The sequence below is a fragment of the Dipodomys merriami genome, unplaced genomic scaffold (genome assembly GCF_024711535.1).
Source record: "Dipodomys merriami isolate MVZ:Mamm:240054 unplaced genomic scaffold, mDipMer1.0.p SCAF_9, whole genome shotgun sequence".
NCBI classification, from domain to species: domain Eukaryota; kingdom Metazoa; phylum Chordata; class Mammalia; order Rodentia; family Heteromyidae; genus Dipodomys; species Dipodomys merriami.
Genome location: NW_027206512.1, coordinates 38,881,795 through 38,896,410, shown reverse-complemented (window position 1 = coordinate 38,896,410; position 14,616 = coordinate 38,881,795). Strand labels below are relative to the sequence as shown.

Here is a 14,616-nt window from a genome sequence, read left to right as displayed (position 1 = left end):
GACACAGGGCTACTTCCAGCTTTTTTTATGTGGTGCTGAGGAATCGAACCTAGGGCCTCATGCATGTAAGACAAGAACTCTGCCATTGAGCCACCTTCCCAGTCCCGACTAGTTTTATTTTAAAGCCCTTATTAATGTTGAAATGTTAGTTCTTCACTTTTCAAAAACACATCTCAAAAACACATTTCATTTTCTTGTCCTTGTATGCCACGTGCTCAGAGCATGAGCTCTATGATGTAAAGAGGAGTCCTTCAGGAAGAACTGACTTTGCCAATTGGGTGAGCTCAAATGAGACTTTACTGGTGGTAGTAATTACTATAGTCAAGAGATGGAATGTCTTCTAAATAATTCTGTAGAATTATTTAGAATATAAGTAATGGTACTTGCAAGGATTTATAATGTTTCATCATTTCATCAGTACAGTAAGTCTACCAGTTTGCAAAGAATGAAAAGTACTGCAGCAATTATGATTAGTAGTAGTAATAGTAGCAGCAGCAGCAGTTATAGTAGTAGTCATTGTGCCATCATTTTAGCCACACCTTCAGCCCTTCTTTTGATTTTTATTTCTTGAGACAGTCTCACTCTATAACTCCTTTCCACCTTTGTCTCCTGGTAGCTGAGGTTCTAGGGGTATAAAAATACATTTCCAAATCTAAAATATATAGAACTAGTGCAGTCCTGGAATTGGGCTGAGTGAGTAGCTATATGGGCCGGTCAGTGTGTTTAATAATTTCAATATTAATTTTTTTAAAAATCACTAGTTGAAATATGTTGTTTTAAACATTAGTTAACCACCAGTGATATAAAAATCAGCCATACAAATTGCAGAGTACATGAGGAAACAAATAATATGGAAAAATTCAAACTAAAAATAGAATAGAAAAATGTTAATATCAATAAAAAGAATAAGGCTGGGAGCCAGTGGCTGATGACTGTAATCCTAGCTTCTCAGGAGGCTGAGATCTGAAGATCACAGTTCAAAGTTAGCTGAACAAGAAGCCTGTAAGACTCTTATCTCCAAATAACCACCCAAAAAATCCAGAAGTGGAGCTGTGGGTTAAGTGGAAGTGTGCTAGCCTTGAGCAAAAAACCTCAGGGACAGTGCTCAGGCCCTGAGTTCAAGCTCCAGAACCTACATACGTATATGGGTGTGTACACACACACAGGAATACTAGGAATAAGGAGTTGGAAGTATAGCTTAATTGTTAGGGCAAGTCTAGGCTCTGAGTTCAATTCTAAGTACAAAAAGGAGAGATGAAAAATATTAAAATGAAAGCCATGTTAAAAGTCAGAGGCAGAATTCTTGTCTAGCATGTGCCAGGCTGTGGGTTTGAATCTGAACACTCTGAAGACAAAGAAAAGAAAATGGGAAAACAATTAAAATAAAATCAATTTTATTAGAATGAGGGAGGGGATGACACTGTTCAAAAGGAAATGTACTCAGGGGCTTGGAAGGTGGCTCAGTGGTAGAGGGCTTGCCTTGCATGCCTGAGGCCCTTGGTTCGATTCCTCAGCACCACATAAGCAAAAAGAAAAAAAAAGCCGGAAGTGGCGCTGTGCTCAAATGGTAGAGTGCTAGCCTTGAGCTGAAGAGCTGAGGGACAGCGCCCAGATCCAGAGTTCAGGCCCCACGACCGGACTCAAAAAAAAAAAAAAAAAAAAAAAAAGGAAATGTACTCACTACCTGACTCATGTAACTATAACGCCTGTGTACATCACCTTTATAATAAAATTTAAAAAAGAAGAATTCCGATGGAAAAAAATTTAAGTTTATTTCATGATTAAATTAGTAGGTTGATATGGAATAGAGCATTTATAGCATCAAAATATATAAAACAAAAATAGTTAAAATGAAAAAAATCAGTATAATACTTGACAGAATTGTAACTGACTGAAGCAGTAAAATACAATGCTTTAAGCAAAATTAATTTAATAACTAAAAATTATGTTTTCTATTGCCATTCAATTTTTATCAGCATTTTAGCATAACTTAGGGCAAAATAAAGCTATCTCTATCATTCAAATCAGTATTGGTAGTATTTTTAATAGATGTGATACAACAAAAAAAATTAGAGAAAATAAATGAATAAGAATTCCACTTTAAGTTTTTAATATTATCTCCAGATAATTTTTAGTTCAAAAAGAAGAGCACAGAGAGAGAAAAAGAGAACGGGAATACACAAAATTCAAAATTAAGAAAAGAAAGAAATGAAAACAGCAAGATAATTGCAGGGTATTTAGCAAAAATGCTGATACTCCATATCAGAATTACAAGTCATTACCCAAGCTGTCTGCAAAGCAAAGATCATTGCAATAAAAAATATTAGTAAATATAAAACCAAGAAAATAAATTTTATACAGTAAATCCAAGAATCCAAAAGAAGGAGTGATAAAATTAACTTCCAGATAAAGTAATAATTTAAAATTATCAATAACCAAATAATCAAAAGCAGAAACAAATTTAGAGAAGCTTTGATCAAAGCTTGGCTACAATCAAGTAAAACAATAATAAAAGGCCCCCTGGGGACTATGGTTACCAGTGGATAAGAGAAATCAAACAGGATGGGAAAGGAAGAAACTGCATACTGAATCAGCAAGTTTTAAATGAAAACAGTCTGTGAAATTCAGTCTGATGATTTTGGAAATCTTGTAGATGAAATTGAGGCTATCAGGAAAAAATATAAGCTACAAACTTAGTGAAAGAGATTCATTTTGTTTTGATGGCATTCTCAGAGACTAGTGCCCAAAGTCCTTTAGAAGCAGAAGTATAAACTGACCAGCTATAAACTCTGACCAGTTAATCTTTGCAAGAGTAGATACCTAGTCACTTTGCTCAATACTCATATTCTTTCTGAGAACTGAATCACAGCTTTCTTAACTAGTTCCCTGACTTCCTGACAGCTCTATTACTATCCTAAATCTAGTACTTGTTTAATTATTGTGTGTTTCCACTCCTCTCTTACCCCCCAAAAATGCAAATCCATATCACAGGATGTCTCTTGGGGTTTTTTGTTGTTTTTTTAAGAAACATTATTGAATCTTAGATTTTACACAGAGTCTGTTGCATAGTTGGCATTAACTATATATTTGCTGCATGAGTTAATAATGAAGAAGGGATTGAGATAGCACTAGTAAAGAAAGAAGCAGGTGACTACTATTACACTTGGATTTTTGGAACAGGCACACCAAAGAAATTTGATACTTTTCATGTCATCTACAGTAGGCTATGTATACTTAACTATAGACAATTTTCTCATGATTCATAAAAAGAAGCTGAAAAGAATGAAAGGGAGAGAAAACAGGCAGGTAGAAAGATATCAAAGTAACAGAAAGAAAGACTGATAAAGAGAAGGGAGAAGACAGGAGACAGGTGACAAGGGGAAGAAAGAGGAGGGAGAGAAGAGAGAGGAGTCTGCCTGTTGCATTTCCTGTTCCTGAAGATACCGGTTTTTTTTCTATTCAATTAAAGGCCATAGGAAAATGAAGACTTAATTTCTAAAATCCGAGTCTCTGATGAACCAAATGTTTGCTGGTTTATTTTTCTCTTATTTTAATGCAAGAGAAAGCTGACCCAATGGAGTAGCTCTAATGACAGGCCACATGAAGAACTATCACCTTGGGATGGGTATCGATCCCAAACCACAAGAAATAAACAGTCATGGTTTTACTTTGTTAAATAAACTCCACTAAACCATCTTTCTAACCCACTAGATGCCATCTACAGGCTCCTCTTATATAGTATACATGAGCCTTTGCCCCTTTCATGACTTTTAACTTGGTAATAAACTTTCAGAAATAAATGAGCTTTACTATTTTTAGCACATTTGTAGCTGTTTATTTCAACTCATCATCCCTGGTATAAAGTCTGAATTCATGAATACCTTGTTATAGTCTCTTGGAATTTTAAATTATTTAAAGACAGTCCTTGATACCTTCAGTTTTTGTGTTAGTTTATCATGCAAGTTGGATCAAGAAATGACCATCTTAGAAGGAAAGAGATGAAGTCAAATACCTGCACAGGTGTTTCAGGATGCCTTTCTCTGAGCACTGGAGCAGCTGGAGTCTCTGGAAGAGGTTTAGATGCCTTCTTTTTGGCTTTTTCCATTTGAACATTGGTGAAATAGTTGACAGCAGCAAACTCAATAAGGGCCGAAAATACAAAAGCAAAGCAGACAGCTATGAACCAATCCATGGCGGTAGCGTAGGACACTTTAGGCAAAGAGTGCCTGGCGCTGATGCTCAGTGTGGTCATAGTGAGGACAGTGGTTATTCCTTTAAGGCAAAAGAGCAAAGACACGCCTTACTGTTACCTCTACACAAAACAAAACGAACAAATAAAGCCCTAAGTAATTAAATGATAGGAGCTTCACAAATCAAACAATTACCCAAACCAAGCCACTTTTGGTGGAGGATTTGGATCTTGGTCATTGAGCAAAATATAAACTTTGAATTGAGAGATGGATAGCATTCAGTTTTAGGGTCTTATGATCATTGGCTCAATGTGGCTTAACTTAAGGTGAACAAACTTACTGAGTCTTCATTTATTCCCACAGGGTTTGCTGTAAAAATGGAAAAGTATGTAAAGGTCATAAGTGAATCAATACTGGAATCTGAGCCAGTATAGCTAAGGAATTAAGATACACACTTAACAAGAACAGTGCATTAATGCTGCGACTTCACAGTAGAAAACAAGGAACATCAATCTCCTCAATTGGAGCATCAAAATTTTCTGGATAAATATTGTCCACTGCCATTGAGGATTACTGTCAATAAAAGCATAGATGTTATATACAGTTATATATTTATATATAATACATATATACATTTATATGCATATATGTATATATATCCTTATCTTTAACCATTATCTATAGAATTAAAAAATAAATTTATTCTATGCTCAGCATAATAATTCATTAAAATTACAAATCTATTTTGTATTTTCCCAAATTGATTTTTAGAGTGGTTGGCTTAAGCTATGAGGTGTTTTTTTTAATCACCCATCAATTTATGGCAGGAAAAATATTTGACACAAAAATAGGAGTACTTCTCCATCAATTTTCCTCTTCTGAAATATTATGGCTAGGAAAACTTCCCGCCACCATTTCCAGAAATGGTCTGCACCATTCTCAATAGAAAACTCCACTTGCCAGCTGGACTTGGTAGTAGACAGCAATAATTCCAGCACTGGAAAGATAAAGTCAGTAGGATCATGGGTTCAATGCCAGCCTGAAGTACATATTAAGCACAAGGCCAGTCTGGGCTATGAGACTTGGTCTCAAAAAGAAAGAAAAGAAGAAGAAAAGATAAAAGAAAGAAAAGGAAAAAATTCCACTTGCCATTCAAACCACAGAGCAATGCATTATTTGAGAAAGCTAACGATAATTTAATTGTCCTTTTGCCAGATGCGACTATCTTACTAAATCCTTTTGAACTCATCCTGTATAACACCTAGGATAGGTCCTGAAGTTGACACACCCAGGCATGTGGAGATGAGGATGATGGATGGTGGTGATAGATAGTGATGATGATGACGATGATGGCAATGATGAAGGCATTTAAAATGCATATTCCAATTCATGTCAATCCCAAGCTGAAAGGCAAAATAATGCATAGTCAGCTCATACAATAAAAGGTAATAGATATGTTGTTTTAGGGATAATCCTGTCTCCTCAATTTAGCACTTGTTTTCATTAATTAGCATTTAATTTAATTCTTCCCTGGACTATTTCCTTTTTGTCTCACATATGTAAGGTCTTTTCCAGTGTGATTGTATAGAGCAAACTGGAGAACAGTCAGATTGAATAGTGCTATGGAGACAGGATTCTTTTAGTGACAAGCACATGACAAATGCGTGGGAAGTAAAAACTTTTCCACTTCCAGACCAATCTTTGTTCTCTAAGTTCAATTCCCTTCTGAATCACTGATAACTTGAACATGGGAAAATTAAAAAGTCTCTGCAATCCATGAGCTATAGATCTTTTAAACACGTTCCATAAACTATACAGAGAAGGAAGTTTGAAGATTAGATCATATTCCTTCTCATACAATTATTCTCATGGTTTCTTTTAATGGTTAAAGTAGATTTTAAAATAAGTGTATTCAGTCATATATATAGACAACTAAAGGTCCATGAAGTTATAACAGAGTAAATTGGTTGGACTTTGATTCAAAAAGAGACCTTTGAATAATTCAGCATCAATTTCAAATTTCAGGAATAGGGTAATTTTCTTTTACTGGCTGTGTAATATGTGAGTAAATATTACAATAACTCTGAGAAAACTGTAATTACAAAATTTAAAAGTTAAAGCAAATATTTTCCCTCTTTTATTGTGCAACTTATGTGCAATGGGCTAAGAATTTTAAATGTTCTGCAGCACTCTTTGGTCTTCAAGCAGTGTGTTCTTTCTAATGGCATAGAAATTATGCTGAAAGTACTTGAAACATAAAATGTGGAGAGTGCAGTTTAAATAAAAATATGACTCAGTGCTCAGAAAAACATAGAGACCATAATGTGATAACCAAAAAGGAAACAGGAATTCAAACACCAGAAACTTAAGATCCCCCTTGTTTCTGTAAACATTTTTATTTTTCTTTGTAATAGAATGAGTTATCCTGAGCCTAAAAGTAATGGTTTTCATTTTCTTATCATCTCATCTGGAAAAAAAAAACTTGTTAATACTGACCAAGCAAGAAATGAATGTCAATTATTGAGCAAAAAACCCAGAAGTAATATTTTGATTATTTAGGGGAAGTCCAACAAGTTAATCATTTAAATTAAGCTACAGATACAAATACAAAAAATGTATATATAAAGACAAGTAGATTTTTAAATTGTTTTGCCTTAGTTTGATTTTAAAGTGTATGGAATAGTACCCAAAATGCTATGGTTTCTATTTTTATTTTATTTATTTAATTACTCAGTGGTTGTATAATGTGGTTACCATTTCAAAAGTCAGGCTATGAGCACAATGCTTCATGATCAATGTCACCTCTTCTGTAGTTCTCCTCCATTTCCCCCTTCCATCACTACTCTCAAGTTACATGTTCAGTTTTTACATAATGCACATTGAATGTGATGACTGCATTTTCTCATCCTTCCTCCCTCCATTCCCTCTCCCTCCTCCCCCCACCCCCAGCCTTTGGACTCCCTCCCAAAACATGTTTCCATTTATAGCTGTTGGGGAAAAAAATTAGGAAAGTGGCTGGTGTAAGAAACAAAATTAAAATTGTTTTTTAAAAACTTACGATATTTGTATACATTTTGTTTATCTGGTGTCCACATCTGAAGAAAGTACTAACAAGACAAGGGGTTGCTTCAAGACAAGGGGTTGCTTATCACATATGGTTTCAGGCAGAGCCTTTGGTTGAATAAGCGCTAATAGAATAGCAAACAGAAGCCAACCTTTCAGATGAGAATTCATGCTTCTTCTGCCACTAGGAAAAAAGTACCTTTGATGTCACTGTTGTAGCCTACTCTGCCCTGAAAATATTTCAGAGCTATAACTACTTTTTTTTTGCATGTTTAAGTATTGGTGCCAGTCCTTGCATTTAGAATGTTAAGTAAGCATATTGGCTGGCTCAAGGGCCGAGAGAGAATATGTAAGAGCAGGCGACCAGTGTACAAAAGAGTGAATTTTTGGCTGGCCATTCCAAGAAAATGAAATAGCAATGATTTAGATATGCCAGCTGGCAACTGGCATGTTTAATGTTTTACCATACTGGAATAATTAGAGAACTTAAGAGTCACATAAGCTTGGAGATAAAAGGTCTTTGAAAAGAATTTAAGCACACTCTGCTTGTTAAATTTGCACTGATGCTTGGAAGTTTTGTTTTTGCATCATCACTACTAACATCTCTGAGCCACCAAATGATCTTTCTGGTATGTAAGAGGGAAAAGAGAGTCAAGAAAAAAAAAAAAACACTACCCAGAAGTCATGGTTACCAAAAGCTCATATGGAATAAATTGCTAATGTTCCAAAACACTGAACATTTTACTTCACTGGGAAAGTTCCATTCTAGATCCTCAATAAATAGTCTAATAATTACCATTCTTGGGACTTTGCAGACTTAACTATTGGCATAATTTTCCTAATCAGTCAAAGCCAATACTTTGGCATATGAGCCCAAACAGGAGAAAATGGAGAATTCCAAATAAAAAGTCCTATTCACAAAGTATCTTCTGTGCATATTCATAGAATCTCATCCTGCTGACCTGAAATTCCTCACAAGCCACCACATCCCTCAGCCTATTTAAAGACAAGTAACTAAGGTCTTAGGTTCACCACTTATAATTTTATGTCAATACAAGTTTCTTATTATCTTCCAGTCATTTTCCTTATCTATAAAAAATGATCAATGACTACCTTGTTGAATTATTGAGACAATTAAATAAGATAATGAGAGCAATATAAAGTAATAATGCCATCCTTACTACATTCTACTTAATTTTCTTACACAATTGTGTATTTGCAGGGAAGGGGAGATTTGAAATCGATCAAGAAAGAACTCAGATTTCTCCATCAATCATGATCATACTAAATCACCCAGGTCATTCAAGTTATAGTATCTACAGTTATTTCAAGTGCTATATTCAAATGAACTCATTTAATCCTATAGAAATCCTATGATGTAAGTATAATCATTCATAGTGTTTAAACATATGAAGAAACAGAATAAAATCACCAGACTTATATCCAGTAAGTGGTAGATGTTGAGTTTAGAACCAAAGGTAATATCTCATACCTATGGATAGTTAGAATTTTGTCTTCTTATTCTTATTATCACAGGGAAAATAAAGATAATATGTGTACAAGAGATTTTCATATTTGTAAATCCTAAATGATATATGAGGCTTAAAATTTTTGATTCATACTAGCTTCCAAAATTTTAATATTTTTTTATTACTAGCATGAAAAGACTGTGATCTTGTGCTGAGCTTCAGTAGATATTTCTTGTCTATAGAATAACAGTAAAGCATAACAGTAAAGGTCCACGTTTAGTACAAGTGTTAAAATGATAAATGAGATTAAAAACATCAAGACTTTCAGAATGCCTAGTGGACCACACTAGAGATATATGTTATTCCTAAAATGGACGAAACTAAGTGAGGATGAAACAAATCTCCTCTATATAAAAGAAATATAAGCATTCCAATACAGTACAGAAATTAAATCTTCACTAGTCTGCGAGGAAGAGATGTAGTAATGCAATGCTATGATGATGGAGAAAATAATAAGCAGATTTGGGTTCTGAACCCTGACTATTGGTAGCCAATGCTTATTTTTTTTCTTTCATAGAACTTACATCGGGTAGCTGAAATGTATCCCACATTTTCTACTTGAAGTAAGTAGAACCATGATCTCTTGTCATTGGCTCCCTATGATCACAGCCTGACTCCAACACTGACCCTCTGAATGAGTTTGTCAAGTATGATTAAAGAGTGGGTGATTGACTATGGAAGGAGTATCTATACAGGAATAAATCACTTCTATCCAAGATATTGAGACACCCTTCTCTGTAAGAGGATTGGAGTAGGATAAAAGGTCTCCATTGCCTCCAATTCCTTCTCATCACTCTGACTTTGACACTACCAAATAGAAAAGGCCAAGGATACTAGAATCTTTATGAGAACTATGCCTCTATTCCAATGGAATCCTTCCTATCCCAACAATGAAAGCTTCATAGTCCACTCACAATAACAAGAAATAAAGTAAATAGAATAATTTTATGATGAAAATCCATGATGGCTACATTAAAGACAGTAAATAAATTCCAAAAATGTTAAAATCATAAACTCGGCACTGTGGAACACAGTGTGTGTAATAAACAGCTTGTAAAACATGGAAACCTAAGAAAAAAAGGATCCTGACTCAGCCTGGGTCACAGAGTGACTTGAAGTCCATCCTGGATTAGATGCTGCCACTAAAACAACAACAACAACAACGTATGAGCCTTTGAACTCAAACGTTCTGAACTCCATTCCATTTAGAACTCACTGTATAAGAAGCCACGATGCTAAGGACAAAACAAACAAACACTGGTTTAGAAAAATGTGGTGTAGCTGGAATATAACAATGAGTTTATAAATTAAGCACATAATACCTTCCAATTCAATGCCTTTAAACCATTTAAACTATTTGTTCCTCTTCATTAAAGCCAAGGTATTCTAAGACTTGCATATTTGTTCAACCATGACTTTTGTTTGTTTTATTTTAAGCTCTCAATGCACTTCATTTTAACACCGACATATAAATTTAATGCAATGACACAGCATTATGCTAGAAGCTCAGGAATATCGTGGAAAGTGAAATTATATTCACACTTAGTCTTCCTCTGACTGATTCTCAACAAGGAAAATCTGAGGGGGGGAGGGGATCCCAGAGTCAGAGGACAGGTTTCCCCAAGCATTAGCATTTTGGATTTATTAGCTAAAAAAGGAAACTCATGTGATTCTTTATATCCTCAATGATGTATTCATGTTTAATATTTTCATAGAATTACCTAAGGGCTATTCTCATGAATCATAATCAAAACAGAATATGGAAAAAATACCCAAGAAATGAATTGCAATTACCAAACACAGTCCTAGCTGGAACGGATTCCTTATTTATCCAGAATGAAACTTGAGAAAGGATCACTGTCATAATGCATGGAATATACGTCTGAATCATAAAATAGCCCATCTTCCGTCTGAGGTGAAAGTAAACGGTCATGACAATGTATTCACCTGCAATGAGAGCATGAATAAAGGGCTTTGTTTATTCTGTAAGCAATTATTGAGTCATTTCTTGATCGTATTTCAAACAAACAAACAGGATTCTGAGCAAAGACATGGTCTTCTGTAAGAAATATATAGTTTCCTACTGGGGTGTGGTAGAGAATAGAACAACCGTGATAATGAACATCATATTCAGGAAATATTTTTATTCTGTGTAAGGGTTAAGTCACTTAGTAAATTGGACTTTACTTTTTAATTACAGTATTTTCTCCTTTAAAAATATTGTAATGAAGGCCAGGAGCTGGTGGCTCACACTGTAATCCTAGCTACTCAGGAGGCTGAGATCTGAGGATCATAGTTCAAAGCCAGCATGGGCAGGAAAGTCTGTGAAACTTATCTCCAATAAACCACTCAGAAAACAGAAGTGACGTTGTGGCTCAAGTGGTAGAGCACTAGCATTGAGCTGAAGAACTGAGGGACAGCACCCAGGCCCAGAGTTCAGGCCAACCAAAAAAAAAAAAAAGTATATATAATATATATATATATATATAAAATGCTGAAGCAATTAGCTTTAACTTTCTGTGTTTTTTAGGGGAGAATTTTAAACTAAAATTTACAGATAACTACTGGAAAAAGTGAAAACATACACATTTTCACGAAAAAATAAAGGTTCCTTTTGGAAAGACCTTAAATATATATTTTTTGCTTGTATATAAAATATATATACACTTATACATAAATACCTGTATTTCCTTTATATGCATTGTATGCACATTCATGTATACAAGTTTAGAGGAAACCGCCTGAATTTTAGGAAAAAGATATATTGGATATATGAAAATGTTGGATATATGAAAATATAGACATGTATAACACAGAAGCATAACCTATACATCTAGTAAGTGGAACACACTTTAAAATTTCACCAGCTATACGTTTACCTTTGCATTTGAAAGAAGTAAATTGGTCAAGTTATTGAGGAAGCTGGAAGCTCGCAGGAGGCTGAAACACAAGGCTGTGAGATCTCACATCCCCTTTATTTATTTCATACGTGCCTTGATAGAAGGCAACTATATAGGTTCATAACTGACGTGAACTGCCCAAATGGTGGCAACCATGACAAATGTTGGGGAGATAAAAGTCATAGGTATTTTGGGGAGGGAAGAATGACAAAACATGTGGATTTATACAAAACATCTTTAAATAAAGAACACAATAAGCTAAAATAAATGTTGACGTGACTTCATAAATCAGTTTTATTTCTCACAATTAATTTCCTCTCATTTTATTTTATTTATATTTAATTTGTAAACCATTTTATTAAAGTATGATTAACATAGAGAAGGATGGTATGCTTAAAGTATAATAAGATCATTTTAGGGGTTATGATAGATAACAGAAACTACTTTCACAATCTCTCATAAATCCATCCATCATCACCTCCAAAAGTTGACTCCCACCTTCTTTTTTTTGTTTGTTTGTTTGTGTGTGATAAGAACTCTTAATAACTATCCTCTTAGGAAATTTTAAACTAGTCAGTATGGCATTGTTAGCATTAGGCACTATGTCCTTTAATAGACCCAGGAGTTATTATATTATATAATGGAAATACTGTACCCTTTAATTAGTCTTTCCTGTTGTCCCTCCCCATTCAGCCTCCAAGAACAATCTTTCTGCCCTCCACATCTATTAGAGTATATTAGACTCATATGCCTTCACAACACTGCTTTATCATTTTCTCCCTTAAAACATAAAGCACTTCATCATTTCATACTTTTGTTCCAGGTATTACAATGACTATTCATTCATGATCTCCTACTACAATTTTAACATTGAACTGACCTGGCATCAAGACTTGTAAGTTTTTCAATGCTCAGAATTCCTATGCTTGCAGTTTAACTTTTCCATGAAGCAATAATAGCTTCATGGCTTTAGCAAGTAACTTAAATACTTCTTATGTACATATTCCTCATCAGTGAAATGAAGATGGTTAATAGCATTCACTTAATGAAGTGGTATTATGGTGTGGCTATGCAATGCCTCTCTTAAGCTCCTGTATTGAAGGCTTTATCCCCAGCTGGAGATGCTATTTTGGAAGGTGACTAAAACTTCTGTATCCAGAAGAAGTAGATCATTCTACAAACCAGGAAATGAGCTCTCACTAGACACTGAATCCAGTGGTACTTTTATCTTTGACTTTCCAGCTCCTAGGACAGTGAGAAATACATTTCTTTTCATTATATACCTTCAAGTATATTATACTCTGTTACAGCAGCACAAATGGACTCAGATAACTATCACTGATTTTTTTTTTTTCCTGGTGAAATGTATATAGAAAAAAGTATTAGCTGGGCACAGGGGTTCAAGCCTGTTATCCTAGCTATTTGAGAGGCAGAGATCACGAGGATTATGGTTAAAGGCCAGCCCAGGCAAGCAATTTACCAAGTCTCATCTCAACCAATAAATAGTTGTTCATGATGAAACATACCTACCATTCCAGCTACATAGGAAGCATAAATAGGGTAATTGCTGTCCAGGTCCACTTGGGCAGAAAGTAAGACAATATTTGGAAAATAATGAAAGTTAAAGAAGTCTAGAGATAAGGTTCAAATGGTAGCAAAGACAAGGCTCTGATGAGCTCAAACCTCAAAACTGCCAAAAAAAAAAAAAAGTTTATAGAACAACCAATGATCTGTCAATTTGCAGATGAGAAAAGCTAAATGTCGTGATTCCTTCCAGTCATATTTCAAAGACCAAGGACCACAATAGCCATCTATCTATTCATATGGCATTTTTAGTGCCTACCCTTCATACACTTTGTAATTAAGTTTTATAATTTACTTTCACTATGGAAAAGGGGGAAGGTGAATTATAAAATTAGGCAAGATTTTAAAAAAAAAAGATTTTTGAAAGGCACCAAAAAAGCAGACCCATCCTTCTCATTCCACTTTTAATACTTTTAATATATCTAATCACTAATTTTTATTTCTGTATATTAAAAAAGTCAATTCACTTTTCACGTCTCACCAGTCAGAATTTATTTTAAACTGAAATAAAATTATAAAGAAATTCTAAGCTGTGGTTTATTTCTAATCTTATTTCTAAAAAACATTTCATTGATAATGCTAGGTATTTCAATGAAAGAGCTAAGACAGAATTGTTTTGCAACTGAAGCCAAGAACAAGAATGATATTGAGTTTAACCTTTAAACATCTCACCGGTAATGGATTTGATAGTTTCGCTCGACACTGTTTGCCCAATCAGGTCATACTGAACTAAGCTGGAAGACTCCTTGGGCACTTCGACTGATTTCTCAGGACCTTTGGTCCAGGTGTAAATCATCTCACTCTTCGGATATGCATCTGAATGAGAGCAGAAGATGTGCTTAAGAGTGCAACTCTTTGGTCAACATTGATGGCCAAGACTTACCAAGACACACACTCAGGAAAAACGGAATAGGACTAGGATCTAGCTCAGTGGCAAAGTGCTTTTCTAGCAGGTTCAACATCCTGGGTTTGATCCCCAGTTCCAAAAAAATAAATAAAAATTTAAAAAGGACAAAAAATAAACTAAGTAAATACAGCTTAAAAACATAGAGAAAACGGAATAAGTAAAAGACAGTGCTCATTATGATTTACTGAAAACATGCTTCAGATTTAGACGATTACAACTATTCTGTAAACAGTCTCGCATATCAGCAGGATGCATTGTTTTTATGCCAAAGAATTAGAGGACCTGCTAAAACTAAGGCATCTACAAGGATGCATATGAATCAACACACCTGAACTTGTTTCTATACTAATAAGACATGCTACTGCAAACAATCATCTGTATTCATCCTCTAAAACAGGACTACCAAACTCTTAAGTCTTTCACTTGGGCCTTCCAGAGCCTCC

The 14,616-nt window shown here is 34.7% G+C and overlaps 1 protein-coding gene across 1 annotated transcript in view; it reads right to left on the bottom strand.

The window, feature by feature from the left end:
- The window catches only part of Gabra4 (gamma-aminobutyric acid type A receptor subunit alpha4), a 69,257-nt gene that overhangs the window by 37,343 nt on the left and 17,298 nt on the right, over window positions 1–14,616 (bottom strand). The window contains exons 6-8 of the mRNA XM_070013120.1: window positions 13,939–14,082; window positions 10,577–10,729; window positions 4,013–4,272 (exon numbers count right to left, since the gene is read on the bottom strand). Coding sequence (XP_069869221.1) covers window positions 4,013–4,272; window positions 10,577–10,729; window positions 13,939–14,082 — 557 coding nt within the window. The remainder of the gene's footprint in view (window positions 1–4,012; window positions 4,273–10,576; window positions 10,730–13,938; window positions 14,083–14,616) is intronic.